Genomic DNA, 27,791 nt, shown 5'->3' on the forward strand with positions numbered 1-27,791 from the left:
GGCCGCGCAGCCCAGGGGTGGAAACCACGGGCCGCGGAGGCAGGCGGGGTGGGGTTCCCCAGCGAGCCCCATGCAGATGCCGTAGGGCCCGCGTCTCCCCTCCAGGGCTCACCTGGGCGAGCCCAGACCCCAGGCGACCCCAGGGCGCAGCCGCCCGCGGCCGGGTGAGCAAAGGCAGGCGCAAAGGAATATTCCTCACTCGTAAAAAGAGACACACGCACGTGCCTCCACCTGGAAAAGCCTCGAGGGCCACTCCGGGGCGAGAGTCACTGACCGACATGGGCTTGGAGACGCGCAGAAGCGGGAGACGGCGCAGGGGGCAGGAGTGTCCCTCTGGGGCGCAGCCCGGCCGAGCTGCAGGGGGCCCAGGAGTTCACCAGCGCTGAGTTACACACTTAGAAATTGATGAAATGGGCCTCCCTGGTGGCGCAAGGGTTAAGATGCAGCCTATGAAGCCGCCCACGGCCTCTGCAGCACAAGTTCAGTCCCCGGCCAGGGAGCTACCCACACGGCGCGGCAGACCTCTCCTGTCTCCCCGCTGCTCCCCCCAGCAGTGGATTTCAGTAGATCCGCCTGTTCTGTTCCCCACCCTGTCTCTGGTGAATCCTCTCACACCCCGACCTCTGGCCTGCACCCCAGCTCTTGCATGCACAAATACATCTTTAAAAAAGAATAAAAATACAAAGGGACGGGATGCTGTCTTACCCCCCTTGAAAAACAAAAGCTTAAGAACTGAAAACCAGCAAACGCCGGCCCCAGCCCCAGGCGCCACAGACCCAGGGGGTCCCGCGGGCGCCCCGGGGTCAGCGCTGCTCCTGGGGTCGGGGCTCCCTCGCCCGCACCTCCGGGGCCCTCGGCAGCAGCTCGTTCCGGGCGGGGCCGGCGCGGGCAGGACCAGGCCCCGCCGTGGTCCGCAGCTCGGGCCGGCGCCTCCTTGTGACCGCGCGAACCCCAAACCACCCCCCGGGGCGCCCGTCGAGCGCCTGTTGCGCGAATCTGGAAGCGGGCGCCGCGGTTACCCCGAATGCAGCCCCGTGGCGGGCGGGAGCGCGGCCCAGCCCCTCCTGCTCTGGCTCTGGGGCGCCGGGCGCCCGCGACGGCCGCCCGCGGGGGGCACCTCCAGGCCCCGCCGCGCCGTCCAGCGCCCGGGCGCCCCCCGACCTGCCCAGCTGCCTGTGGGTGCGGCCGCCCGGGGGGGCCCCTCAGGGGCAGGGGAGCGGACCCGAGCCCGGGCCAGCCCCTCCCGCGGCCTCCGAGCAGGGGTCGGCGCCCGCCCGGCACCCCGGGGGCCCAGAGCCTGGGGCTCGCGCCGCGTCCCGTGACCGAGCCCCCCGCCGCCCGCCGCCCGCCCCGGGGCGCCTACCGCGGTCACGTCGTGCGGGCGAGGAGGACGCGCTGCGGCCGGCACCCCCGGCTGCCCCGCTGCCCAGCGGCCGCCGCCCCCCCGGGGAGGGGAGGGGGCGGGGGGCGAGGCCGCCGCTGGAGGCCCGCGGGGCCCGGACGGACGGCCCAGGGGCCGCACCTGCGCCTCGTTCCCCAGAGCGGCTGCACCTGCCCGGCCTCTCCGGCCTCTCCCGCCCCCGGGCGACGCCCCCGCGGAGACCAGCCCGCCCGAGAAGGGGTCTGCTCGGCAGGGGGGCGGGGAGCCGAGCATTTGGGGGGCTGTGGGGACAGGGGCGTCGAGGGTCCAAGCGCAGCCGGAGACCTGGACGCCGGGATGGGGGGTCAGTGCCTGCCCAGCAGACCAGCGCGGCGGGGAAGGTGCAAACCCCACAGCGCGGGGCCTGGCGGAGAGCAGCCAGGTTGGGGGGCGCACCCTCCCCAGGCCCGCAGGGCACCCGGGGCACCGGGACGCACGCTGGGGACAGCCGGGCGCACCTCCAGAAAGCGCTGAGCTTAAGAAAGTGGGGTGTTGTAAGTCCCTGACCCCCGGAGTTGACCTGGGGGTCTGACTCCTTGTCACCCCCGGGAAGGGCAGGGAGCCCCGCAGCTGAGGCTGAGGGGGGCCACCAGGCGGGCGGGCAGAGGGCACAGCGGTAAAGTGGGGCCTGACGGCAGCCCCGTGGAGCTGCACAAACACAGCCGGTCCTGGCATGAGGTCATTGCGCTCAAGGTCATTTCATTCACACGCCCACGAGGCCCGCGGAGCCCAGCCCGCACGGGACAGGAGGGCCGGGCCCGGCCCTTCCACAGCGTCCACCCAGGCGCACTCTCCCGGGGTGGCTGGCGGGGTGTCGGGCAGGTGGGGGATGCCAGAGGCCTCAGGAGGGGGTTTCCATGTGGGGTGCGCCCTTGACTCATTGTGTGACTCTGCTGGCGGCTGGACAGCTCCCTGACCTCAGTTTCCGCCTCAAAAAATGGGGCCAGGAAGGAGGGTCCCCATGACCCCTTATGATCCAGAAACCCAGCAGGGGCTTGTGAAGAGCTTTTCTAATTTCGAAAACAGTAGGTAGCCCCTGCTGCCCACCCAAGTTGTGGGAAGAAAGAGCAGATCGCCTCCAGGTAAGCGTGTTCCGTCCACACTCCGATTCTGCTCTGAGATCACCTCCCCTGCCTTAGTCATCCCCCCAGTTATGAATTCTCTAGTCCGAATGTCTGGGCTATTTAGGTGTTTGCGAGTTCTGTTTCTAGGAATCAAAGCATGCTTTTGACTTTAAGCCTAAAAGGTTTAACTATCTGGTTTTTGTGTTTTTTTTTTTTTAAAGAAAAATGACAGATCTCAGCCCTTAGAAAATCAGCTCACTTGGAGACCTCCGTGGCATTATTGCCTTCTTTAATATTGCTGACAGCCTCTTGCAAATGTATCACAAGTTGGCATTTATTAGTGCGAGGCACAAGTAAGGGGCATGTTATTTGATTTGAATAACAGCTCGGAGCTACAGTTTGAGTCCAGAAATATATTAGTCAGAAACAATCTCATTTAATAACACAGAAACTAATAAAAGAAAAGTATTCCAACTGATTCAGAATTGAATTTATGAATATTGCTTTAGCAGGATTAATGATCAAAACCCCAACCTGTTTGTCACGTTATAACTGACTTTTCCATTTAAATGCAAAACCAGAAGTCAATGATTCCAAAGGATTGTATATTGCTTTGAAGAAAACCAGTTCATTTTACATGTAAGCTTCCAAATTGGCAATAAACTTTAATTACAGGGTCAGATAATCAAATTATAATCAAATAGCCTCACATAAAAATCTATGTTTGAAATTAATGAGACACAAGCCTGCCACTTGGTATCACTGTGCCTCTGTAACTCACTAACAGACATTTCATTTTCATTTAAAAGTCACCTTAAGGACTGTCTCCTCAATTTCCACTGTGTAACTTAATTTGATTTAGAAAACATTTCATTCTTAGACCATACACTCCTTTGGATTTTCATATTCATCTCAACATTCTCCTGCCTCCCCTCACCACGGGGGAGGTCTGTTTTATAATTGACGATGGGATTGCCAAGTTGGCACTACTATAAACCTTTCCGACTGTGAGGTGAGTACCTGTCTATGTCGGGAAGAAGCTTCGACCTGGTGGTTTGGTGTCGGGGGTTATTCGACAAAGGCAGCATCCACGCCATGGGGCTGAGCAGTCAGGGAAATTCTGGGGAAGAAAAAGCACATGGCTTAGAGATACCTCCGTTATTTTTCAATCAACAAACTCATTGCCAAGGGAATGGCGGTGACACTTAACCTGCTTCGTGGCCTCATAGGTGTGAACGGGCAGAAGGCTAAGTTGTACCTTAAAATCTTTGTATTTTATGTTTAAAAAGCCGTTTCCTTGTCTTCTTCAATAATACTAGCTTTATTTTGTCAGAACGATGAAGCTGCTGGGGCTTTCTCTACCCGGCAGCTGGTGAGCTGGGACCAAGAAGAGACAGATGAGCTGAAAAGCTCAAAGACAGAAACGTAACAAGCGCACGCCTCGATCACTGACATGCCTTCTTCTCTAAAAATGAGACTTTTCTTGAGTTTTCCATATTCTGAAAAGACATAGGGTGCATAGCAGCTGGCGGGGTTGCAAATAAAAACAAATATTTTTAGTGTAAGTATATCCCAAACATCACAGGAGATATACTTATGCTGAAAAAAAGATCATTCCCTGTTTCTCTGAATCTGAAATTTAACTGAATAGCCGGTATTTTTATTTGCTAAGGCCGGCGACTCAAGTCTGCAATAATAACGATAATAACATACCTTGGCGTGTTCAGAGTTTGGTGTCTTCTGAGACCTGGACAGACTCCCCCAAGCACAAGAATCAGCAGGGAGCTTTTCGAATCTACAGAGGTCTGGGCCCAGCCTGGAACTGCCGATTAGGTAAGGCCAAGCCTGCGAGCTTGTATTTTGACAAGTGTTCCAGGTGACTTTTGGCATCAGATAAGTTTGGAAAACACTGCAAATCTCTCTCCCCTCTACATGCCTGAGAAGCAGGTGGTGACAGAGCCAAAGCAACACTGTTAACCTTCACTATCACCTCCGCAGATCTTGGTCCAGGGAGTTTGGGGAGTACAGCGCTGTATTCAGAGCCTTGGGCTGATGGAAATGCCTGCCTCAAACTATTTTATTCCCTAGTTGCATAAAGTAAAAAGTGATTTTGCTTAGAGGACAGGTAGATGGGATCCGACCATGTCAGCTCTTGGTGCAGTGATGACCGTTCATCTGGTGAGCTCCAGCACCCGACTATGAGCTGCTAAAGTGTGGGGTGTGCATCACCTGTGTCAGGGGTTTTCATCTGTGATAAGGATTTTCTCTCTGCTTCAGCCCCACCCCCTCGCCCTGGCCCCACCCTCCATGGCTTTACCACTGGAAGAGAGAGATGAACTGAAAATCTTTTTATATTTTCCCCTTTCAGGTGTCTTTACCCACACCCCCCCCCCAAATAGAATCACCCCCTGGTAAACACGCAGTGACGACAGCAGTCGGAGGGGCCCCGCTCGCACCATGCCCGTGACGGGGGGCAACCCTGCGCCTGCCCTCCACCCAGGTCACACGCGTCCAACTGTGCCCATCCCGGCTAGTCTGCGCCAGCTTCCCTTTTATTTGGCACCTCCTAAGGGCAAATGATCAAATTGCACTTTCTTCTTTTCACCTGAAGCTTGTTCCTTCTGGCCCGCTCTTCTCAAAATTAACCCCTAAATGATTTCCGCTGTGCGATCCTGCTCTTGGAAGAGCTACTCCGCACTCTCCTCCATGCGACCTGGGCCCACCGAGGAGCAGGATGCAGAAACTGTCCATTCTAAAGAAAGAAGACCTCCACGCTCTGGTGAGGCCAGCGTTCTGTCCTCAGGCCAGAGCTCGCATTTCAGGGGAACCAGGGTTTGCCCCCAGAGCGAGTGAGCACCCCAGTAGTGGCAGCACCCAGGGTGGGCCCCTCCGTGTCCGCCACGGAGCTGGTGTCCAAGTTCGCCCCGTGACACCCCCCACCCCGCTCAGAAGGCATCCACGTGCTTGCACAAAATTGCCTCTCACGCTGTGGGGAGGCCTCTCGCAGGGCCGGCTCAACCTTACAAGACTCAGGACAAGGGAAAGCACCCGTGGGGACAGAGGGTGGGCAAGGTGTGGGAGGAGGAGGAGCAACTGGGGTGCGACGGCCCACGGCAAGTGTGGGGTCGGTGAGTGAAGTCGTCCTGTCTTCCCTAATCTGCGGGGCCCCACCAGGCCCAAAACATGAACACTCCAGAACAGTCCTGCCGCCTGTTTTCCCAGAGGCGCGCTGAGCGAGGACCCCGACGGGGTGTGGATTTGCCAAAAAATGCCCTGAATCGCGTCGCCCCCTCCAGCTGCCCGCAGGGCGCCCTCACCACCGCATCGGCCTTTCTGCAGCGGCCGGGCTCAGGTCCTGGGGTTGGACTTTGGTTCAGAGGAGATGACGTTTGTAAAGGCAGGACATGGGCACAGTGCAGGTTTTCTGATCCCATGCAGACCGGGTAAAGGAGGAGTCAGAGTCCTCAGTAGTTTTGCAGGTTTTTTATTTGGGGTTCACCAGGCATATGGCAGGCAGGGGTGCTGGCTGGGGGGCTGGGAGGCTGGCAGGCCTCCCAGCCCCCAGCAAGTCTTCACTCTATCTGAGCTCTCTGGAGTTCGTTCTGCTGCTTCTCGGCTTCCGCTTCGGCTTCTACCGCTGCTGCTGCTGCTGCTACTGCTGGCGTCCCCCCCGTGACGCCGCCCTTAAAAGCACAGTCTAAGCTCAGCTGAATCCCATCTACCTAGGCCCACACCCTACTCCAGGTGCCCGCCATCAGGCATGCATTCAGGACAAGGATCCATCATCTATCCTGATGGCGGAAGGGCAGAAAAGCCTGACATTTTCTTTACCCTACAACGTTGTAGGAGGTCGGAGACTTGATCTGTTGTCTCAGAAGCCTCAGGGTACCTGCCCGCTTGGTCCAGAATTTCCAAAGCTTCTCCTGATGGAAAACGGGGCCATTGTGTGGCGTCCACGAATGCTGGTTTGGCCGTCGGAAGGGCTGCTCTGAGGCGACACCGTCACGTGGAGGAACAGGCAGTGACGGGGGTGTGTCTCCCGTGGGGGAGAGAAAACAGCCCCGTTTTTGTGAAGACAAAACGAGGGCAGGGCCCCTTAAACCGCCACAGTGGTCCTGGCTGACAGGATTTTGAATGTCTTGGATTTAAAAAATTTCCTTGTCTTTTTTCCTAAGGTTTTTGCACAAAACAAATAGTGATTTTCACATTACTTTTTTTTTTTTTAATTAAGAAAAGTCTACTACTACTCCCGAGACAAAAACCAGACCAGGACAAAAATCTTTCGGCTGCTGAGGGAACAGCCTTCCTGGTTCCGACTTGTTGTGACACGGTGGCTGCCAGCCGGGACCGCTGGGTCCACCGGTGACCTTGGTCTTTCTCCTCTTTCCTGCCCCCTGTGGGAAGGTTCCAGCCGCAAGGGGAGGAAGCAGAAGTTCTCTCTGACGCGTCCACTACGGGGTAGAGCGAGACCCGACCTCCTGCGCTCAGGACAGAATCGGAAGGTGCGAGCGGAAGGCTTGTCGGATGTCGGACAACATGACCTTGCTGTTTTGAAGGGCTTTTTGTTTAGTTGTTAGGACTTAAAAAAAAGTAGGGAAAAAAGCCCATTTTTAACTCAACTCATAACAAATGGTGTTAAATAGAAAACACCAAAACGATTTTGGCTGCAAGGGTTCTAGAATGTTCTGAGCAGCTGCTGATGGAGACGCAGTCTGGAAAAAAGAGCTTCCCGAGCAGTCCCAAGGGAGCGTGGCGTGAGGGCGCAGGTAGGGGCGGGCGCCTATTAGTGTTGATTGCAATGAGCCCGAGACGCTGGAGCCGGGAGGCCTCGGCCACGAAGATCCGTCCTCAGGCTGTAGATGGAGCCATAACATTACTAAATATTCCGGCGGGAGCGGTGGGGGTTTGGCGCTGTAAAAACCAGATGTTTGCAAGTTTTTCAGCTTTCGATTCTGAGTGTGAACAACCAGAAATCGCAAACCTTCTTATTTTCTCCAGAGCTGGCTGGGTTGGGCGAGGCCAAGATGTGGGCCGGGTGGATCCGCTTTCCTTCTCCTGGCAATTATCACCTGCCGGGCCTCCTCCTCTGGCTCTCGCTGCTGGAGGCACCCCGGGGTCCTCCCACCTGGCTGCTGAACTCCTTTAGACAATCAGGCCCGTCCCACTTCTCACAAGCTCTTGCCTTTCTTTTCCAAAGAGCCGGACTGAGCCCTGCGACCAGCCCGGGCCTCTGGGCCAGCGGGCAGCTCAGGGTGGGCGTCACACCCCCGTGGGGGCCTCTTGAGCTGGGGCCACGGCAAGGCCTCAGCCTAACTCCTCTGATGCCCCAGATGGTCCAGCTTCCAAAAGCTGCCCGGCCAGGCTGAAGGCTCCCGTGTGTGTCTAACTCCTGCCGTCCTCTCTCGCGCCTTTCCTTCTCCTTGGCTCTCCGCTTTGTCCCCCCTTCTCTGTCTCTCTCCCCACAGGGCTCCTTAAAGCTGCAGCCGGAGACAACCCCACTTGCCGTGCACCCCGCGGCATCCGCGGTCTCCCCTGCAGGGCTGTCATGCGGGCAAGTCCAGCTTCCCCCACAGGTCTGGGCCCAGCCCTCCCTTCTGCCCGCTGCCCAGGGCCACGGTGAGGCAGACCTGGGAGATGAGGTCGGGCCAGGCTACCCGGGGCTGGCGCCCCCTGGAGGAGTCCCTGAAACTACTCACCGCCCAGGCCTCGGCCCCACGCTCCTCTTCTTCCGGGAAGCCTTCCGTGCCTGGCTCCAGGGCCTTTCTCTCCCGGGCCTTCACGGTGGCACATGCCACGTTCACACTTGCTTCTGGCTCTGGTGAACTTTGGGAGGCTTTCCTGCGTCTCCTCACACACAGCGGCCGTTCCCTGCCCCGAGCATCTCCCCAGGTTCCCTGTCACGAGAGAGGAGGTAGAAGCACCAGACAACAAGCCACCGAGGTGGCCCCTGAGCCCCGGCCGGGGCACCACGAGGCAGGGGGCAGGTCTTCACACCCCCCAGGCAGGTGGGCGCAGGGCAGGGAGAGCTGAGGAGGTGGGCGTGAAGGCGCTGGCTGGTCTTGAGAAGGGGCCCGGGCAGCGGGCTGGGAACTGTCAGGCCTGAGAACAGAGGGCGCTGGGAGCCCGGTTCCTGGGTGGAGTTGGGCGAGAGGACCAGAGTCCGGAGGGGAGCCCAGCGGCAGGGGCGTCTGGGCAGAAGAGGCCTGTGAGGGCTCCGCAGAGCTCCCGGCCTCCCAGCCTGGCACAGGAGGGGCTGCGGGACACAGGGTCGGGCCTGGCTGCAGAGTCGTCAGTGGCCCTTGGGCTACACCTTCTCCTTGGCCCGACCTCCCGCTGCCGGCCCCAGGGGTCCTCTGGCTGCTCTGCTCGTGCGCACGACAGGCCAAGGGCCAGGAAACACAGCCCTGACCTCAGGGCCGCTGCCCCGGCCCTCCCCGCTGCGCCGAGTCCTGGCCAGGTGAAGCGGCCCACCAGGTTGCGCGATAACACACTGTGCCTCAGTTTCCTTCCCTTCGCTACCCCCCTAACGGGTTTTAGGATCACCTCCAAATGAACGACCCTGTGGTCTGATTCTGGGGGAACCCCAAACTAATACAGACTCAAACAGTGTTTGTGGGAAGGACAACGGGTGCCACAGCAGGAGCCCCTGCCCGGGGTGGGCGTGGAGGGGTGCGCTCTCTCTGCTGATTTCATCACCGGGGGTGACCGGGCCGCGCACCCCTCTTTCTCAAAAGCCCATGTCTCATATACGCTCCTCGCCCCCAACACCTTAGGAAAGTCGGGGAGAGATGTCCTGCACGATGCCCATGACATGAAGCGGGTGGGTCTCGCCGCGGGACCTCCCCATGCAGGGCACTTCCCGTCAGGACAGCTCCTTGAGGGTGACGAGCCCACGAAGCAGGCCAGAAGCGCCGCGCAGGTCTGAGGGGGGAGACCGGCTGCATCTGCGATGGCTTCAGGCAGTCAGGTGTGGGTGGCGGTGAAATGGGGCAGGCAGGGACCTCTGGAGCCTGGTGACTCAGTTTCCCGACTCCTGGTGTCTCCTGGCAGATGCGGGCGGCCCTGGGGCCCTGGGGGGCCTGCGAGGACACAGCGGGCACCGTGAGCACGTCCATGGCGCCCTGCCCATTCGCTTCTGAGGCCGGCGGGGCCGGGGGCCCCTGAGGTTCCGCTGCAGGCTACACGCGGCCTCTTCCTCCTTCCCACTCCAGCGAGGGGAGCCTGGAGACCGGACTGAAATTTGCTTTTCCTTCCCAATCAAACTTCACTGACTCCACGGACTTGAAGCCACTTGTGGTGACAGCTGCCAACCAGACCTGCCCCTACGTCTCCTGGGGGCCGTGGGGGGCGGGTGGGTGAGGCGCTCACACGCTGATCTCCACGAAGCGGGCGAAAGCATCAGCAGCCCCTAGATGGAGGATGTGGGGGCCGGTTTCCCGCCCTCATGGCGGGGCCCTGCACAAGGTCCTTCCTGCGGGGTGGAAAGCCCTCGCGCTCCGGCTCCCCTGGCCAGCACAGAGACCCTGGCCGGGGAAGCAGCTAAGGGTGCTTCGGAGAAACTCCTCTCCCGGAGGGTCAGCCCAGACTGAGCACAGGCCGGGGGCCTGGACTCCAGTTCTCTGCTGTCATTTCCTCTCCAAGCTTTGCGCCCTCACAAGTGAAGAAGACACTGGACCCCTCAGGCAGCCTCTGAGGTTCTTCTTGGCTTCAGAACCCCGGGATTGGAAACAGGGAAGAGCAGCTGTCCGCAGCGGTCGTCTCGGAGGGGTTTCAGCAACTCATTTTCCAGCGCCACTTTTCTGTTTTTAATCGTTTTTGGATATTATGCAATAAAAGTGTATTCATTTTTGTAGTGTGATCTGTTCTCCTTTTTAAAAAAACTCCTCTCTATGGTGGTAAATGTCAGGCGTATGTAAAAGTAGAAGGAACGGGCTGTGAGCCCCCCAGGCCCATGACGCCACTTTACCTCGTTATCAACGCAGTTATTAGCTCACTGCCCTCGCATTTCATCTGGAGCCCCATCTACTCCCCCACCTTCAGATTCTTTTAAAGCAAATCCAAGATCTTACATAATTTCATTCAGTAACATACTTCTTCTGTAATTAGAAGTAAAAAAAATTAGCTGACTCATGCTTTAGGGGATTGGGAAGAAACGTGTTCTCTACCCATGAGAGCTAGCCTTTTTTTTTTTTTTAAATATATATATTTTTAAGATTTATTTTTATTTATTTATTTATACATGCACTGGGTACAGTCAGAAGTGCGGGAGGGTGAGAGAATTCACCAGAGCCAGAGCGGGGAGCAGAGCAGGCAGAAGGACCGAAGTACACTGCTGAGGGGAGCAGCGGGCGGCAGGAGAGGTCTGCACGCCATGCGGGACCCTCCTCCGGTGGCCGGGGAGCAGCCGGGGATCGAACTGGCGCCGCAGAGGCTGCGGGCAGCTTCGCAACCCAGCGCTCAACCGCTGCGCCACCGGGGAGGCCAGCTAACCATTTTTTTTTTAAGTCCAAAGGAAAGAATATCTAACAGTGGATTCTGGAGTGGTAGAATTTGGAGGCTGGGAATGGAGGAGCATGTGGCAGTCCTGGTAGGGAAATGGCTGTCCATTATCTTCCTCAGCCCTCCTTGAGTCTTCCGTGTCCAGTCCTGGTCAGCACTGAGAAAATTATTTTAAATGATCTCTCAGGAGTTCATCCGCCTCCCTCCTCTCATCAAACAAAAGAAGCTTTCGAATTCCTGTGGCTCCAGCATGTCATTCCCCTCATCAAGTTGTGCTTATTAAACGTCCACTTGGACTCACAGCCCGGCCTGCTGCCTACTGGGGCTTCGCTTTGATTTGATTTCAGGGGTGAGTTGTTTTCCTGCCTGGTTCATTTGGATTAGAAGCCCCATGACTTCAACCTGGCTTACGGTTTTCCTTTCCTTTCTTCAAAACAACAAGCGTGTTGGGGAGGGATTCTGGCGCGCAGTAGGTGGTCATTTTCAATTTCCACTCTGGACATATGGAGAGACTCACCTCCACCTACAGCTGACTCCCTGAGCCCGCCTGACCCCCGGCTGACACCACATCTTGAGAAAGACCCTGCGGGCAGCTGGCGTGAGTGGGCCCCGCCTTGTCCTGCACTGGCCGGAGCTGCAGCCAAAGCTCACGACACGCAGGACTCTGACGATCAGGGCTGTCGGAAACGTGCAGTCCTGGGGTGTCCCCCTTCTGGGGTGTCCATGGGGCTGGGGCTACCCAAACTCTGTAAACTGAGATGGGGCCTGAGTTTGGGGTGCGGGGGTGGGGTGGCACACGGCTTCTCTTTTTTGTTTTTTGTTTTATTGGTAGAGGAAGACCGAGCAGCGGGGGTTGCTCTCTCTGGAGGTGGTGTTTCCTTTTCTGCTACTGGAGTGAATGGAGAAAAGCCATAAAATGCTGTCGACCAGGCGCTTCTGTTTTCCTTGCAAATACAAACGTAAATTGCACCAGCACAGACGGTTTTAATGACTGAGTAAATGTTTGACCTTCAGTAAGTTTCCAGAATGGAGGTATTTTTTTTTTCATCATTAAAAAACATGTGCTTGCACATGACAAGTTAAGGGGTGCAGAAGCAAAGGCGAGATCATGGGGTCACAGGGAGGGGAGCTAGAAAATTCAGAGCCTGCCATCAAGACTCGTGAGCCTTTGGATATGGGGATGAGGACTCGCTGCACAAGCAGCCTTCAGTGGGGCGGATTTAAAGGAACGATTGTGTGTTGGAAGGAAATCCTAGACGTGCGGAAGGGATTTCTGCTTCCTGGCAAGGTAGGGTGAGGAGCTCTGAGAGCAGAGATAGAGGAGGAAGAAATGACTTAAGGCTCTTTTGGCGAGTGGAGACCGGAGGGTGGGGGAGGGAGAGAGGCGGAGGAAGGGCCGCTGCAAATTTAGCCGCAGGTAAGCCTGGGCTCTGAGGGAGTTCTCCCGGACGCCTGCGAAGACTCTGCTTTCTTGTCGATCGCTCTCGGTTGTGGCGGATGATATGGACAGCCTGACACTGGTGGGAGCCAGGGACCTCAGGTGGCCCAGATATATCTGGGTAATAGAAGTTGTGCCGGTGCACCCTCAGGAAGAAGAGAGCAGAAAAGTCAAGCGCCCCCTGGGAAACAAGGAAGATAGTTTTCCCCAAGAAAAGCACCGTGGTCTTTGGTTGGCAGACCAGACCCCTCTTTCCTTTTCGACAAGGAGTGGGGGGTGGCATGGTGGCCTCTCATCTGCTTCCCGGACCCGGGACCTGGATCCAGAGTATTCCCAGCAACATGTGGGGGACCAGCACTGCAGGAAGCATAGACCCACTGGAGCTGTTCCCCGGCCTGTGCTGAGAGCTGCGGGGATCCAGCCTGTTATGCTGAGCTGGTGCACCGTGCTGGCAGGGAGCAGAGCCATGGAGGACAAAGGCACATGTCAGCAGCCCTCCATCCCTCGTCCTGGGGACTTGGCAGGCCAGCCAGAGTTTCCTGGCGTTTGGTTCTGAAGTTGGTAGGCCAGCTGGCTCTGGAGAGTTTTGTAAAGCTTATGTCAGCCTGCGTCCTGGGGTCTTGTTTGCTGCCTGGGAGGTGATGGAGCTGGTTGGCTGAGGCCCAGCCGTTCCTTTGGGGGGGGCCCATGTAGAGGCTCTGGACTCTGATAGGATCTTTCAAGCCAGTAAAGGATGGGGGACAGGAAGGCAGGGCTGGGATGGAACATGGGGTGGGTCTAACAGCCAGAACTGGTCCCCAGAGCTCAAGCAAGTCTTCATCCTTTGAAGGAAAGAATTCTCACTGACCTGGAGCACTGACAGGGGTTGTTCCTTCCTTCCCTCCTACTGTGAAGTATTCTGCATGAACCTAGGCCCTCCCTGGGGGGCTCTTCCATATGGGGTGTGAGGCATGCTTTGAAAAGGCATTCTTGACCCAGTACACCCACAAAGCCTTCTTCTCTGGAAACAAAAAAATGCTCTAAAGCCCAAGTTTTATGCAAACACTTATGCAAGCAGTCTCCTGCCTCTTTGCATTACCGTCACCCGCCCACTCCACTCGGCCGGCCCAGGGGAGGAGCTTGGGGCTCCCCTCTGAAGCCAGGGAGACGTGTCAAGGGCTGCGTGTGCACACCTGATTCCCACTTCTTAGGCTGTAAGTGTCATTTACATTTGAAACCTCAAATGTCTCCTTTTTTGGAACAAAGAACTCTTTTCCCAGGGGCATCCCGCTCTCTTCTAGTGCAGCTGGGAATGAAAAGTGTAACCAGGAGTGAATTCGAGAACATTCTCAGCCCAAAGTCTCAGGCACACCCGGAGGGTCGGCTGCTCTGCCTGCCACATTCTCTACCCTGAAAAGTCAGCTCCCACCCCCAGGCCAGGAGGTGGAGAGTGGCTGATGCCATGGCGTGCTCACCGCGCACTGCGTGCACTTCTGTCCAGTGTGGAGTAGCCCACGGTTCTGGCTACTTGTGATTCTCATTCTGTAGAGGAGGGAAACTGAGGCCGGGAGAGATGATGAAACACGGGCGGGGCCATTATATGAGGGAGTAGGGTCTTCTTGCTTCTCTCCCACCAGCACAAACATGGGGACTTTCTGGGCTGCAGAAGTGGGAGCTAAGTGTCCTCCAGGGAGGAGGGTTGGGGTGTGGGCAGGGTAGAGGGCTGGGACACAAGCAACACCAGGGAAGAAGGACTGAACTGAACTGAGGCTTCCTTCCTGGGCGCCTCTTGGGGTTCTGGAATCAACACACATTCTTAGACTGTGCAGCATTGTGGGCCTGCGGGGTCGGGAATTACCTGGGTGCTACACACTCTTGCAAAATATCTTCGGAAAGTCTGGTCCACCATGGACAAATGTCTCTCCTCCAGCCTGTCAGTGCTGTCAAATGACAAAATTAAAACCAGTAATGAGTGTGCTTTTATTTATTCCATGGAAAGCAGCCCTTGGATTGGGGGCCACAGAGCCTCACAAGCAGTGGTGCTCCCTTCCCGCGGGCTGTGGGCAAGAATAAGCTTTACAGAGTTAGGAGAGAAAACGGGGGAACAGGACTTGATTTCCTCCTAAGGGAGTGAGTCCAGTTTTCTGTACTGGAGGGTAGACTGGTGAATGACAGGTTTCTTTGACAACGAGCCCTTTCTGGCCAGTGCGGGATGATTGAAGTGACTAGTTCAACAGGAGAAACTTGGGGGAATCTGAGTGACCAGGTTTGTGGGTCCTTACTTGTGTGCTTATGGCTGCGGGACATGGCCCAAAAGCAGACATAAGGTGTGAAACAGTAACAGGATTTATTTACCACACACGAACAGACAGAGACAGAGAGACAACACACACAGACACACACACAGAGAATGAATTTACAGCTGGCATGTGGCCAGGTGCCATCTGTCTGATCCCAGGTATGTCCGCTGAGCAGAGACTGAGGTCCAAACCGAAGCCATGTGGGGCAAGCTGGCTGGCGGCTTCTCCAGACACCCCTCCTCACCAGTGGTCTAGGCCACCAGCTTAACTGCCGAAGGTCCCAGCTCCTTCCCTACTTCCCATCAGCCCCTTGCTCAGGCTGGGGAGGGGGCGCCACCTTCTGCCGTCAGTAGCCCAGTGAGCAACACCCGCCGGCTTGGAGGTGTCTCCTCACTGTTCCTCTTACACTGTGACATGGGCCAGGCCACTGGACGGCCTCCGTTTTGCGGGTCCCTATGTACAAATTACCCTGGTCACTGCCCAGATTGGGACAAGCCCATATTCACACATCACTGCAGGCAGCGCGGCTGGGGCCTCCCTGGGCACAGATGGTGGGCACTGAGCCAAGGGGCCCACTGTCCCAGAGTGAAGGGGGGGTGGTGTTGATTTGATTTAGTCTCAATGGGAACTTTCTTTGAATCTCTTTCCCTGACTTCACTGCAGATTTCAAAACAACATTCTTTTATGAACAAGCACCAGGACATCAAATACTTCCACACCCTATGCTAGAAGTGCTTCAGGCCATGTTGTTCTTTTTCTTTTAAACAGTTCCATGTAAAATCAGATGTTAACTCTCTCTGAATAAACCCAAATGGAAAAGTTTTTTTTTTTTTTTTTGCTTTAATAATGCCAATGACAATCAGAACAGGTGGAAAGAATATGTGCCCCTTAACTGCAGAGCACAATAGTTTAGAAGGCATATACTAAGTTGTTACATATGCAACAAACAATTCTTATTTATTGATGGTGAGAAAAAGGAACAACAAAGCTTCCAGGGAAAGTGCAGCAGGAAATGTGTGAGCAGGAAGCATGATTTATTTCTCTGAATGGGGCCTATTTCGTTTAAAGGGAATTTTCTTTTGCATCTTGGCCAACAATAGCTCTACCCCACTTTTTAATTATCAAGGCTGATGTTGGGTCCATCATTTACTGCAGCTTTTCTGAACCTCTCTTCAGCCTGCAAACCACGAAATTCCCAGTATTTGCTGCGTCGATGGTGGGTATGTGCTCCTCAGGGTCCTGAAATCATAGAGCGCTTTGGTTTTGTGGTTGCTGCATTTGTTTATTGAATTTGTTTTAAAAACTTTTACTGGTTCACACAGCACACACTGCTGTACTGCCTGTTCTTTTCCCCACAATGGATTATTGTTTCAGAACCTGCCAATATTGGCAATAGCTCTCCTCGGGGCGAGGCTCTTGTTTAAATTCCTTTCCCTGTAAGGAGAGCTGAAGACAAAGAAGAGTCAGGATGTGGGAGTTAGGGGCTCTCGGGTGCATGTTCACGTGCCCCTCAGGCGCTGCCCACAACCATCCCGGGCGGGCGCTCGGCCGCTCACAGGCCGCCATCGAAGTTCAGGGCCCGTCCCACACCCGCGCCGCAGCCTCCAGCGGCAGCGAGAACGGCCGAGCTCTGCGGCGGTGACAGACGCCCAAGCGTGTCTCAGGAAGGGGTGTTCCTCATGTCCGTCATGTTCCACATCCCTCCTGCGCCTACTTATGCCGACAGCACATCTACTCTCCTGGGAGCCGTCAGCTGGTCTCCGTGTCAGGAGGGAAAAAATTCTACTTGGACAAACTGCCGTGCAAGTCATCACAGGAGACTGGTTTATCATGCGTGCCGGCTCCAGTCGCTCCTCACTGAGCCTGCGGCCATCTTGTCGGGTTGGCTCCCGCTTCCTCTGCTGAGGGAGCCCGCGGCCATCTTGTCAGGGTTGGCTACCTCATCCTCCGCTGAGGGAGCCCGCGGCCCCTTGGGGGAGGGGAGAACTCCCGCTTGCTTCGCTGAGGGAGCTGTGGCCATCTTGTCGTGGTTGGCTACCTCATCCTCTGCTGAGGGAGCCCGCGGCCATCTTGTCGGGTTGGCTCCTGCTTCCTCTGCTGAGGGAGCCTGCGGCCATCTTGTCGGGTTGGCTACCTCATCCTCCTCTGAGGGAGCCCGCGGCCATCTTGTCGGGGTCGGCTCCCGCTACCTCTGCTGAGGAAGCCCGTGGCCATCTTGTTGGGTTGGCTCCCGCTCTCTTCGCTGAGGGAGGCCGGGGCCATCTTGTCGGGGTTGGCTACCTCATCCTCTGCTGAGGGAGCCGTGGCCATTCTTGTCGGGTTGACGTCCCCGGCCTTCCCTGAGGGAGCCCGCGGCCTCTGCTGAGGAAGCCCATGGCCATCTTGTTGGGTTGGCTCCCGCTTCCTCCGCTGAGGGAGCCCGCGGCCCCTTGGGGGGTGGGGGTGACTCCCGCTTTCTTCGCTGAGGGAGCCCGTGGCCATCTTGTCGGTTTGGCTCCCGCTTCCTCCGCTGAGGGAGCCCGCGGCCATCTTCCATGTGCAGCTTCGTGCCTGGACTCTGCACCATGAACACTATCTGGGATAGGACAGATTGCATCAGCCTTGCACTGACTATAAATTCTCTTTCACTCTTGCTTTTGAGTTGTGCCCTGCAGTTGTAAGCGTGGCCGAGGACCCGCCAGCCAGGTCCTCTCTTTTCCCCCAGGTTTGCTTGGTTCATGCTCACCCTTACAGCATCATAAAGAATAGCTTCACTGCCCTAACAGTCTTCTGTACTCCACCTAGTCATCGTCCCCTTTGCCTAAAGCCCTGGCATCCACTGATGTTTTTCACTGTCTCCATGGTTTTGCCTTTTATAGAATGTCATATAGGTGGGAGCATACAATATGTAGCCTTTTCAGGTTTACTTCTTGGACTTAGTAATCTCTCTTTTTTTGTCTGTATCTTTTTGTCACTGATCCCAAGAGGGTTTGCTCTCTGGTGACTGGTGGCCAATTGGTACAACAACCAGGTTGAGTAAAGTAGGGCAAGAGCTTTACTGCTTAACTGAAGAAGGGGAACTCCTGTTCCAAAGCCCCTTCTTTGGGAAGTGGAGTGTACTTTCCAGCAAACAGAGGAGCAGAGTTTTCTTCAGGGTCCAGACTTGCAAGCCTTTTTGTTGTTGCTATTAAACGTTTGCGCCTCTCAGCTAGGCTGTGCAGATTCAAGCAGTTTTAGCTCGTTCTGCAGTTTGACCTTAAACAACAGCAGTTCCTACAAATGATTTCAGCTAGAACAAAACAGTAACTGGAAGAGCATGTACTCAGTGAAATGTTTAAGTGCTATGTGGAATCACATTTTGAGAGGGATAATATTTTCATGGCTTTTTTAAAAAGCACTGAATAATATTCCATTGTCTACATGTACCACAGTTTATCCATTCATCTGCTCATCTTCCAACTGTTGATTGCTATGAATACATCTGCTGTGAACTTCTATATGTAGGTTACTGTGTAGACCTAAGTTTTCAGCTCATTTGAGTAAATATAAAGGAACATGATATCTCAGTCATATGTATGTTTAATTTTGTCAGAAACTGACAAACTGTCTTCAAAGTGGTTGTGCCATTTTGTTAGGGGGAAAGGATGTCCTGAGATAATCTCATACAGGCTTTGTGGACTCCACCCCCACTCCAGACTAAAGCCATCAGGACATTGGGAAAGACAAATCCCATCACCACCAAGGGGAGGGTGGCTGGGACCTGAGGGTGGAGTTGGGCAGCCAGGTTGGATATAAAAACCAAACACGTGGGCCTTGCTCTCTCTCTGGCTCGCGATCGCTCGCCTCCTGGCTTCACAGCTCCTGGCTGGCGGCCAGCTCTCAGAGCGCCATTTTGGGATTCCTGATCGGCGGATCGGGTAGGACTCATTTAAAACTTTGTCTCCCACTTTTCTCCCAGAGCTGTACATTTCCTCATTTCCCTTTCCCTTGTAAATAAACCTTTTATTAACCTTTCACGTGTGCCTGCAGTAGAGCATTGATAAGTCCTTTTAAGCGCGCGGGTGAGGACCCACAGTCAGGCACCCCGTTTTGTATCGGGGTTGCTCTACAACAATTTTTGGCATAACCCACCAGCATTCCCACCAGCAACAAATGAGATTGGATTCACAATGAACTAAATCCTTGACAGCATTTGGTATTGTCAAAGCTCCAGAGTTTTGGCATTTTAATAGGTGTATTATCTTGTTTTACTTAACAGCCTTCCAGTGATATGTGGCGCTAAACATCTTTTCATATGCACACTTGTCATTTGTATATCTTTTTCAGTGTGGTGTTAGCTTGGGTCTTTCACCTATTTTTAATTGAATTAGTTTGTTAATTTGCTTTTTGCTGAATGTTGAGAGTTCTTTGTATATTCTGAATAACAGTCTCTTATTAGATAATCTTTTTTGCAAATATTTTCTCCTAGTCTGTGATTTATCTTCTCATTCTCTTGACAGTGTCTTATGCAGAGCAGAAGTTTTAAATTTTAATGAAGTCCAGCTTATCAATTATTTCTTTCATGGGTCATGCCTTTGATGTCGTGTAGTTGGTTTTTAATAACAAAAACAATGACAATAAGACTAACCCAAAGTGGGAAGTTAATTGTCACAAAAGCAATTATTTGGTGTCAACTTGAAGATAGTGTTTTACTTGGCATTTAAGAATCCTTCCATGCAAATCATTCCCATGGACGTGTAATAAGAAAATATAAATATTTACAGTGACTTTGTTTATCAGATTCAAATGAAGTGTCTACAGTAGAAATAGACCATGTTGCATATGTCGGGCCTGATTGGGGATTAGTGGGCAGCAACCACTCCCCAGGCTGCTGTTCCTGACATCTTGCTTGAACTCAAAGCCAGGTGTTAGCAACAGAAGTATTTTTTTCATTCCCTGGGAAGCTACTAATGGTGTTCCAAGGAAGAATGCCTTCCTTCGCTGTTCCAGTAGCATGCTAATTACTGTACTCTACAGACATGTTAAACATCACGATTTATAGTAGGAGTTGCTCTGCCATGGCAAGAAATGACAATGATAATAACAAGACAGCCACATTCCAAGGAGCTGGACTCCAAAGAAATACATGTCAGGGAGATGGTCGGGAAAAGAGATTGGCAGCCATGCTCTAAGAGATACCGTAAACTGAATGTTTGTCAGTCAGTGAGCTCAGACGGATAGGTGACTGAAGAGGAATTCACAGGAAACGGGAATTTCCTTCTGATTTCATTGAGATTTAATTGATATACATCAATGTATAAATTTAAGTATAGAGCATCATTGTTTGACTTACATATATTATGAAATAATCACCACAGTAAGTTTAGTTAACATCCATAATCTGATATAGTTATAATAAGGAGAAAAAGAAAAAAACATTCTCTGTGATGAGAACCATTAGGATTTACTCTGAACAGCTTTCATGTCTCATACAGCAGTGTTAGCTACCGTCATGCTGTACATCACACCCCAAGTACTTCTTTATCTTAAAATTGGAAGTTTGTGCCTCTTGACTACTTCCTGATTCCCCTCACCCCGCTCTCTGCCTTTGGTAACCTTAAGTCTGATCTCTTTGTTATGTGTATAGTTAAAAAATTTTATTTTAGGGCCTCCCCGGTGGCGCAGTGGTTGAGCGCTGGGTTGTGAAGCTGCCCGCAACCTCTGAGGCGCCGGTTTGATCCCCGGCTGCTTCCCGGCCACAGGCGAGGGTCCCACATGGCGCACAGACCTCTCCTGCCGCCTGCTGCTCCCCTCAGCAGTGTACTTCGGTCCTTCTGCCTGCTCTGCTCCTCGCTCTGGCTCTGGTGAATTCTCTCACCCTCCCGCGCTTCTGACTGTACCCAGTGCTTGTATGTATAAATAAGCAAACAAACAAATAAATAAATCTTTAAAAAAAAAAACCATTCTAAAAAAAAATTTTTATTTTAATTTTCCACATATAAGTGAGATCATACAGTATTTGTCTTTCTGTGTCTGACTTTTTTCACTTATTTCCAAGGATCATTCATGCTGTCACAAATGGCAAAAGTTCATTATGTTTTTATGGCTGAATAATAATGCATTATAATATGTGTGTGTATAAGACATCACTACATACAGATATATCTCACAACTTCTCTATTAAGCTGTTGTTGGACACATACATTGTTTCCTTATCTCGGTTATTATAAATAATGTTGCTATGAAATCCAATTTCATAGCATGTATATCTTTTTCAGTGAATGTTTTCATTTTCTGTGAAATGAAGTGGGGTTGCTGGAGCTTATGGTAGTTCAAATTTTAGTTTTTAGTTTTTTCCCATAGTGGTTGTATCAGTTTACAAGCAATGCACAATACTTCCCTTTTCTCCCTGTCTTTGCCAACACTTTTTGATGATGTTCATTCTAACAGAAGGTGGTATCTCACTGTGGTTTTGATTTGCATTCCCCTAACAACTAGTGATGTTGAGCATCTTTTCACGTACCTGTTGGCGATTCATCCATTTTCTTTTCTTTTTTTAAAATATTTATTTATTGATAATAAATAAATCTTATATAAATAATCTTGTATAAATATTTATACAAGCACTGGGTACAGTCAGAAGCGCGGGAGGGTAAGAGAATTCACTAGAACCAGAGCAGGGAACAGAACAGGCAGACTGACGAAATACACTGCTGAGGGGAGCAGTGGGCGGCAGGAGAGGTCTGTGCGCCATGTGGGACCCTCGCCCGTGGCCGGGGATCGAACTGGCACTGCAGAGGCTGCGGGCAGTTTCGCAGCCCAGTGCTCAACCACTGCGCCACCCGGGGAGGCCCGATTCATCCATTTTCTTAGGAAAACTCTATGTTCATGTTCTTGGTTCATTTTTAACCTGGATGGCAATGACGGTGATGATGATGGTGATGATGGTGATGGGGATGATGATGGGGATGGTGATAGTGATGACTGCTTGTGTTCCGTGAGTACTTTATAGATTTTAGATATTAACCCCTTATCAGATACTTGAATTGCAAATATTTACTTCCATTGCATAGGTTATCTTTACTTTGTTGATTTATTTATTTATTTTTTGTTTGCTGTGCAGATTCTTTTTAGTTTGATATAGTCTCATCTGTCTATTTCTAATTTTGTTGCTTGGGCTTTGTTACATAGCCAAAAAATCATTTCTAAAGCCAAGGAGGTTTTGTCCTATGGTTTCTTTTAGGAGTTTCAATGGTTTCAGGTCTTAACATTTAAGTCTTTGAGCCATTGAGTTAATTTTTGTGATTGTAAGACGAGAGCTAGTTTCATTCTTTTGTATTTGCTTTCTGAGCTACATTTATTGTAGAAACTGTCTTTTCTCCATTGAGTAGTCTGTGCTTCTTTGTCTAATATTAGTTAACCATATATGCTTGGGTTTATTTCTGGGTTTTGATTATTTTTCATTGATCTATTTGTCTGGTTTTTTTTTTTTTTAATATCAGTACCATACTGTTTTGACCACTACAGCTTTATAGTATCTAGACATTTGGAATTGTGATGCCTCCCTCTTTGTTCTTCATTCTCCAGATTGCTCAGATGACTAGCCATTTGGCTGTTTTATGGTTTCATATAAATTTTAGGATTGCTTTGTCTACTTTTGTAAAAAAATGTCACTGGAGTCTTGATGGGGATTGCATTGAATGTATAGATGACTTTTGGTCATATTGCCATTTTAACAATATTCTCTGAATCCATGAACACTGCACACTTTTGCATTTATTTGTATCCTCTTTGAATTCTTTCATCAATGTCTTATAGTTTTCAGAGATATTTTGCCTATTTGTTTAAGTTTATTCCTAAATACTTTATGGTTTTTGATGCTATTGCAAATGGAATCATCTCAGTTTTCTCAGTTGTGTTGAAGCAGGCACTTCAGCTGAGCCTGCAGTAGACCATTCCAATGTTCTATTGGGATGGCTGCTTCTGGGCACTGCAGTGTTAGGTTCAAGCCGTCATATCTCTTCTTTCATAAAATGTGTCCCATCATCTGAGGCAATGTTATGTGGCATCTCATTTGATAAAAGTTATTTTGTTATCCTTTCCATGTTACTGGTAGTGGCACTGTGGACAGAGAAGGAAAATACACACCTAGAGAAGGTATCAATTCCAGTAAGAACAATTACTGCCTCCTCCAAAACAGAATGAGCTCAGTGTAATCCAGTTGCCGTTAAATGAGTGGTGGGTCTCCTTGAAAGATGGTATGATCCCAGGGTTCAGTGTTAGTCCATTGCTGCTGGAAGGCTGAGCATTTAGCAGTACAGTAAATAGGACCAGCCTGGTGATAGGGAGTCCAGCAGATTGGGCTCATCATGGCCTTATACCTATCCTCTGGACAAAATCCCATATTAGAGATATCACTACCTGAACACAAGAGGCCTGCAGCACCTATAAGTATCATTTTAACCAACACATTAAAGATGGCACACTACAAATACAGAAAGACTCTGGATCTTTGAGGGTCCTATTGAGCTGGCTATACCATTTAGATTTTGAACCAATGTTTGAAGCTGTCTACATTCAGACTACCAATCATGGAAGACACTTTGGAAAACTGGCAGTGCCTCAAAAAGATACCATAAAACAAGAAATTCCACACCTGGGTTTATACCCAAGAGGAATGAAAACATGCATCCACATAAAAATTTGTGCACAAGTGTTCATACCATTTTTCATAACAGCCCCAATGTGGGGGGAGAAAAACCTCAATATCTATCAGTTCATGAATACATAAACAAAATGGTATACGGTTGTGTTGCATCATGATGTTTTGGTCAAGGACAGACTGCATATATAACATAGTGAAGTAGGCCATATATTTAGATTTGTCTAAGTTCACTCTGTGATGTTCTCACAATGATGAAATTGCTTAACAGCCTGTTTCTCAATTATTCACAATCCCATTATTAAGCAATATATGACCGTATTCACTGTGTTCATACGATGGAATATTACTCAGCAATAAAAAAGAGTGGAATACTATTACATACTACAATGTGGATGAACCTTGAAAATATTATGCTAAATGAAAGAAACCAGTCACAAAACCACACACTGTATGATTCCATTCCTCTGAAATGTGCAGACTAGGCAAATCCGTAGAGACAGAAAGCAGAGCAGTGATTACCTGGGGCTAGAGATGTAGATGGCAGGAATGGAGAATGGCTGTACGCACTTTCTCCTTGGAGTGCTGAAATGTTCTGATTTGATTTTGATGATGGTTGCAGGACTCTGTGAATATATTAAAAATCACTGAACTGCATACTTGAAATAGACAAATTTCTCTCTATATATATATATTTCAATATAGCTGTAAAAAATACAAATGGGAACAAATTTTTCTTCTACTCTCTAGCTACCCTTTTCTAGAAGTTACCATTTACCAACTTCTTGGATATACGTCCCGAAATATTTTACGTGTATTTGAGCACATGCACATATACATTTGCATATAATTTGTTGCATATGACACCTATAATTCTTTAATTTTTGTACTTAAAGCTGTACTGTGGAGGGCCTCCTCGGTGGCGCAGCGGTTGAGCGCTGGGTTGCGAAGCTGCCCGCAGCCTCTGCGGCGCCGGTTCGATCCCCGGCTGCTCCCCGGCCACCAGAGGAGGGTCCCGCATGGCGCGCAGACCTCTCCTGCCGCCCGCTGCTCCCCTCAGCAGTGTACTTCGGTCCTTCTGCCTGCTCTGCTCCCCTCTCTGGCTCTGGTGAATTCTCTCACCCTCCTGTGCCTCTGACTGTGCCCAGTGCTTGCATAAATAAATAAATAAATAAATATTTAAAAAAAAAAAAAAAGCTGTACTGTGGAGACAGACGCTGAGAACAGAACACACTGTGAAGACAGAGGCATCGTGGGCTGGTGGGTTTAGAAGTCAAGGAGTGCCAAGGACTTATCAGCAGCCAGCAGAAGCTAGGAGAGGTCTGGGAAATGTCCTTCCTTAGAGCATTCACAGGACCTAGACTCCAGAACTGTGAGAGAATAAATTTCTGTTGTTTAAAGTAAAAAACAAACCCCCCCCCCAAAAAAAACAAAAAACAGGCAAGAATGTGTCTTAGAGGTCCTTCTAGAGAATCACATATATGATTGGTTGACTCCTTTTATGGGGCAGTATTCGTTTGTAGGATTGATGAGATTCCTATTGGATAATTAGGTATTTCCAATTTTTGCTTTATGAAACAATGCTGAAATAAACCACCTTATCCATATACCATTTCTTACATTTGCAAGTACATCTTGGGGATAAATTCTCTGAAGTGGAATTGTTGGATTAGATTAAAAGAAAAGTGCATTTTTAATTTTGATAGAACTGCCAAACTGTGCTCCATAACACTTGTGGGCATTTATCCTCTCACAAGCCATGTGTGTGCCTGTTTCTCTAGAGCCCCTCTCACGCTTGGTAAAATGCTTGATTTTACTAATCTGGTAGTACAGAAATTGTATCTCATCACATTTCTTTTTTTTTTTTTTTAAAGATTTATTTATTTATGCATACAAGAACTGGGGTACAGGCCAGAGGTGTGGGGGGGTGGGAGGATCCACCAGAGACAGAGTGGGGAACAGAACAGGCAGACTGACTGAAATGCACTGCTGAGGGGAGCAGCAGGGAGTCAGGAGAGGTCTGCTGCACCATGTGAATCGGTTCCCTGGCCGGGGATTGAACTCGTGCTGCGGTGGCTGCGGATTGCTTCATTGGCTGCATCTTAACCCCTTGCGCCACCAGGGAGGCCCCTCATTGCATTTCTAATTTGCATTTTTATGAGTCTGTTAAATCTTTTCCACATTTAATATCATCATATTTAATACTATTAATAAGTCATTTGAAATTTTCAGAAAATTGTTTTTTCCTATCTTTTACCCATTTTTCTATGGGTTGCTGGCCTTTTTCTTACTGTTTTCTCTGGAAGCTCTTTATATTAAGGAAATTAGCTCTTGGTCCCATTTTCAGCAAATATTTTCCCAAATTTTTCATTTGTCTCTTAATTTTATGATTTTTTTTTTTGCCACAAAGATTTTATTTTTGTATAGTCAAATTTATTGCTATTTTTTAAGAGTTCCTGAATTTTGTGTCATGACTAAAGAGGCTACCCCCACTCAAGACTGTAAAAATAATTATTCTAGTTCATTTATAGTTTTTTCTTTTGTATGTAAATATTTATAGAACTTATTTTGCTTCAAGGTATGAGTAGGGATTCAATTAATTTTTTTTCTAGATGCCTTTTTAGTGGTTCTGGCTTTATTACTGAGTTATCTGTTTCCTGTTTTTTGGTAGGCTACCTTTGATGTGTCCCTTATGTGTATCTGGGTTTGTTGCATTGCATTGTATCTCTGGAATAAACACCTCTTAATCATGATGCATTACATATTTAATGTGGTATTCAATTCTATTTGCTAATATTTTACTTAGGATTTTTGCTTTAATATTCATAAGTGGGACCAGTCTATAATTTTCTTTCATGTATGCATATGCAGTGTTTATTGTTATTTTAAATTAATGGCATAATCACTACTTTGAAAGATTAAGAAAGTCTTCATTCTTGTTGTAGCTCTGGCATAGCCTTAAGTTATCTAGTCTTTGAAGGTCTATTAAAATTCCCTGTAAAACCTGGGCGTAGTGCTTTTTTGGATTTAGCTCTTGAATAACATTTTTTTGGTATGGAAATTAGCCTTTTAAATTTTCCATCTACAAGGCTCAATTTTGGCAAGCTACATTTTCTAGAAATTCTCCATTTCATCTAGATTTTCAAATGTATTTGCATAGTACTATATGACTTAAAGTCATTTTAAAATAGCCTCTGATTCATGTTTTAATTTAGACTTGTGCTTCCTTTTATCTGTTTAAATGATTTCTTTTACTATCACTTATAATCTATGTGAAATCAAGGAATTTATTCTATTTTACCACCTCTCCCCAACACACAGTTTTTTTTTGGTTAAAAACTGCGTTCTATCTACTTTGTCAAAGCAGTTAAGTTACATTGCGCTTCCAATTTATTCCCATCTTTGGCTTGTCTGAGCTCTACAGTTAAATATAGTCAGTGCTTACCACCAGACCTTTCAACAGTTTTCTCATTGGTCTCTTAGTTGGATGAAGGTGGTTTCAAGAAGATTCCCCATGAAGGATTCATTAGTACAAAATTCCATAAATTCTTGCACATCTAAAATGGTTTTTCTATAAATAAGCACATGCAAAAAATGCTCAGTATCCTTAGTCATTAAGGAAACACAAATCAAAGCCATAATTAGATACCCGTTCACTCAGAGAATGGCTATGCAAAATGAAAAAAGAAAACAAGTGTTGCAAGGATGTGGAGAAATGGTATTCCATGCATTTTGCTAGTGGGAATAAAAGATGGTCCAACTGTGGTGGAAAAGTTTGGTAGTTGCTCAAAAATTTAAAGAGTTGTCAAATGACCCAACAATTCCAGTTCTAGATATACCCAAGAGAGTTGAAAAGAAGTACTCAGGCAAGTCCTTATCCTGAAGTATTCGTGCAGCACTGTTCACACTAGCCAAAAGGCAGACACAATCTAAGTGTCCACCAGTGGATGAGCAGCTAAGTGAATGGCGGTTATTCATACAATGGAAATATTATTCAGCCATAAAAAGAAACTAAGTACTGATACATACATACAACAACACGGGCAGACCTGACAACATGAAGCTAAGCGAAAGGGTGATAGGGTGTAAATGCTTAATGTGAACAGAGTTTACTTTGGAGTGATGAAGTGTTTAGGAATCAGAGGTGGTGGCTGCAGAACATTGCCAATGCAATAAATGCCACTGAATTGTTGATTTTAAAAGTTAATTTTATGTTGAGTGAATTTCACCAAAACCATATTTTTTCTTTTAGCCTTGAGGTGAAAAACAGCTAAATTGGATTAAAAAAAATCCTTAGTTTACACTTTATGTGAGTTTTTTGATTAAAACTACTTCACTACTGTCTTGCTTTATAAGTTGCTTCTGGAAATCTAATGCTGATTTGATTCTGTTTTCTTTATATATGACTTGTTCTTTTTTCCCATGGAGTACCACCGCTTATTTTCTTAACTTTAATGTCTAGTTGTATTAC

At 49.9% G+C, this 27,791-nt stretch overlaps 1 protein-coding gene across 1 annotated transcript; it reads right to left on the bottom strand.

The window, feature by feature from the left end:
- Window positions 1-803: 803 nt before the first annotated feature.
- LOC119250297 (uncharacterized) lies at window positions 804-26,885 on the bottom strand. Its single transcript, XM_037518053.1, has 6 exons — window positions 26,766-26,885; window positions 23,843-23,946; window positions 14,259-14,340; window positions 8,181-8,378; window positions 6,316-6,407; window positions 804-996 (listed from the first exon to the last, which is right to left on the bottom strand). The coding sequence occupies exons 1-6, from the start codon at window positions 26,790-26,792 to the stop codon at window positions 804-806; spliced, it is 696 nt and encodes a 231-aa protein (XP_037373950.1). The 5' UTR covers window positions 26,793-26,885.
- Between the last annotated feature and the right edge of the window lie 906 nt (window positions 26,886-27,791).

Source organism: Talpa occidentalis, unplaced genomic scaffold (assembly GCF_014898055.3).
Source record: "Talpa occidentalis isolate TD23 unplaced genomic scaffold, MPIMG_talOcc4v2.1 talOcc4.17, whole genome shotgun sequence".
In the NCBI taxonomy this organism is placed as follows: Eukaryota; Metazoa; Chordata; class Mammalia; order Eulipotyphla; family Talpidae; genus Talpa; species Talpa occidentalis.

Bases quoted from the DNA above. Each gene is read 5' to 3' on its own strand.
- LOC119250297 (XM_037518053.1), bottom strand. From the start codon at position 26,792: ATGAGAAAACTGTTGAAAGGTCTGGTG. The intron at 8,379-14,258 runs GTAATTCCCGAC...CTCTCGTGACAG, and splicing joins CAAGAGTGTGTAGCACCCAG to GGAACCTGGGGAGATGCTCG. The intron at 6,408-8,180 runs GTGAGTAGTTTC...GTTTTCCATCAG, and splicing joins GTGGGGCCGAGGCCTGGGCG to GAGAAGCTTTGGAAATTCTG.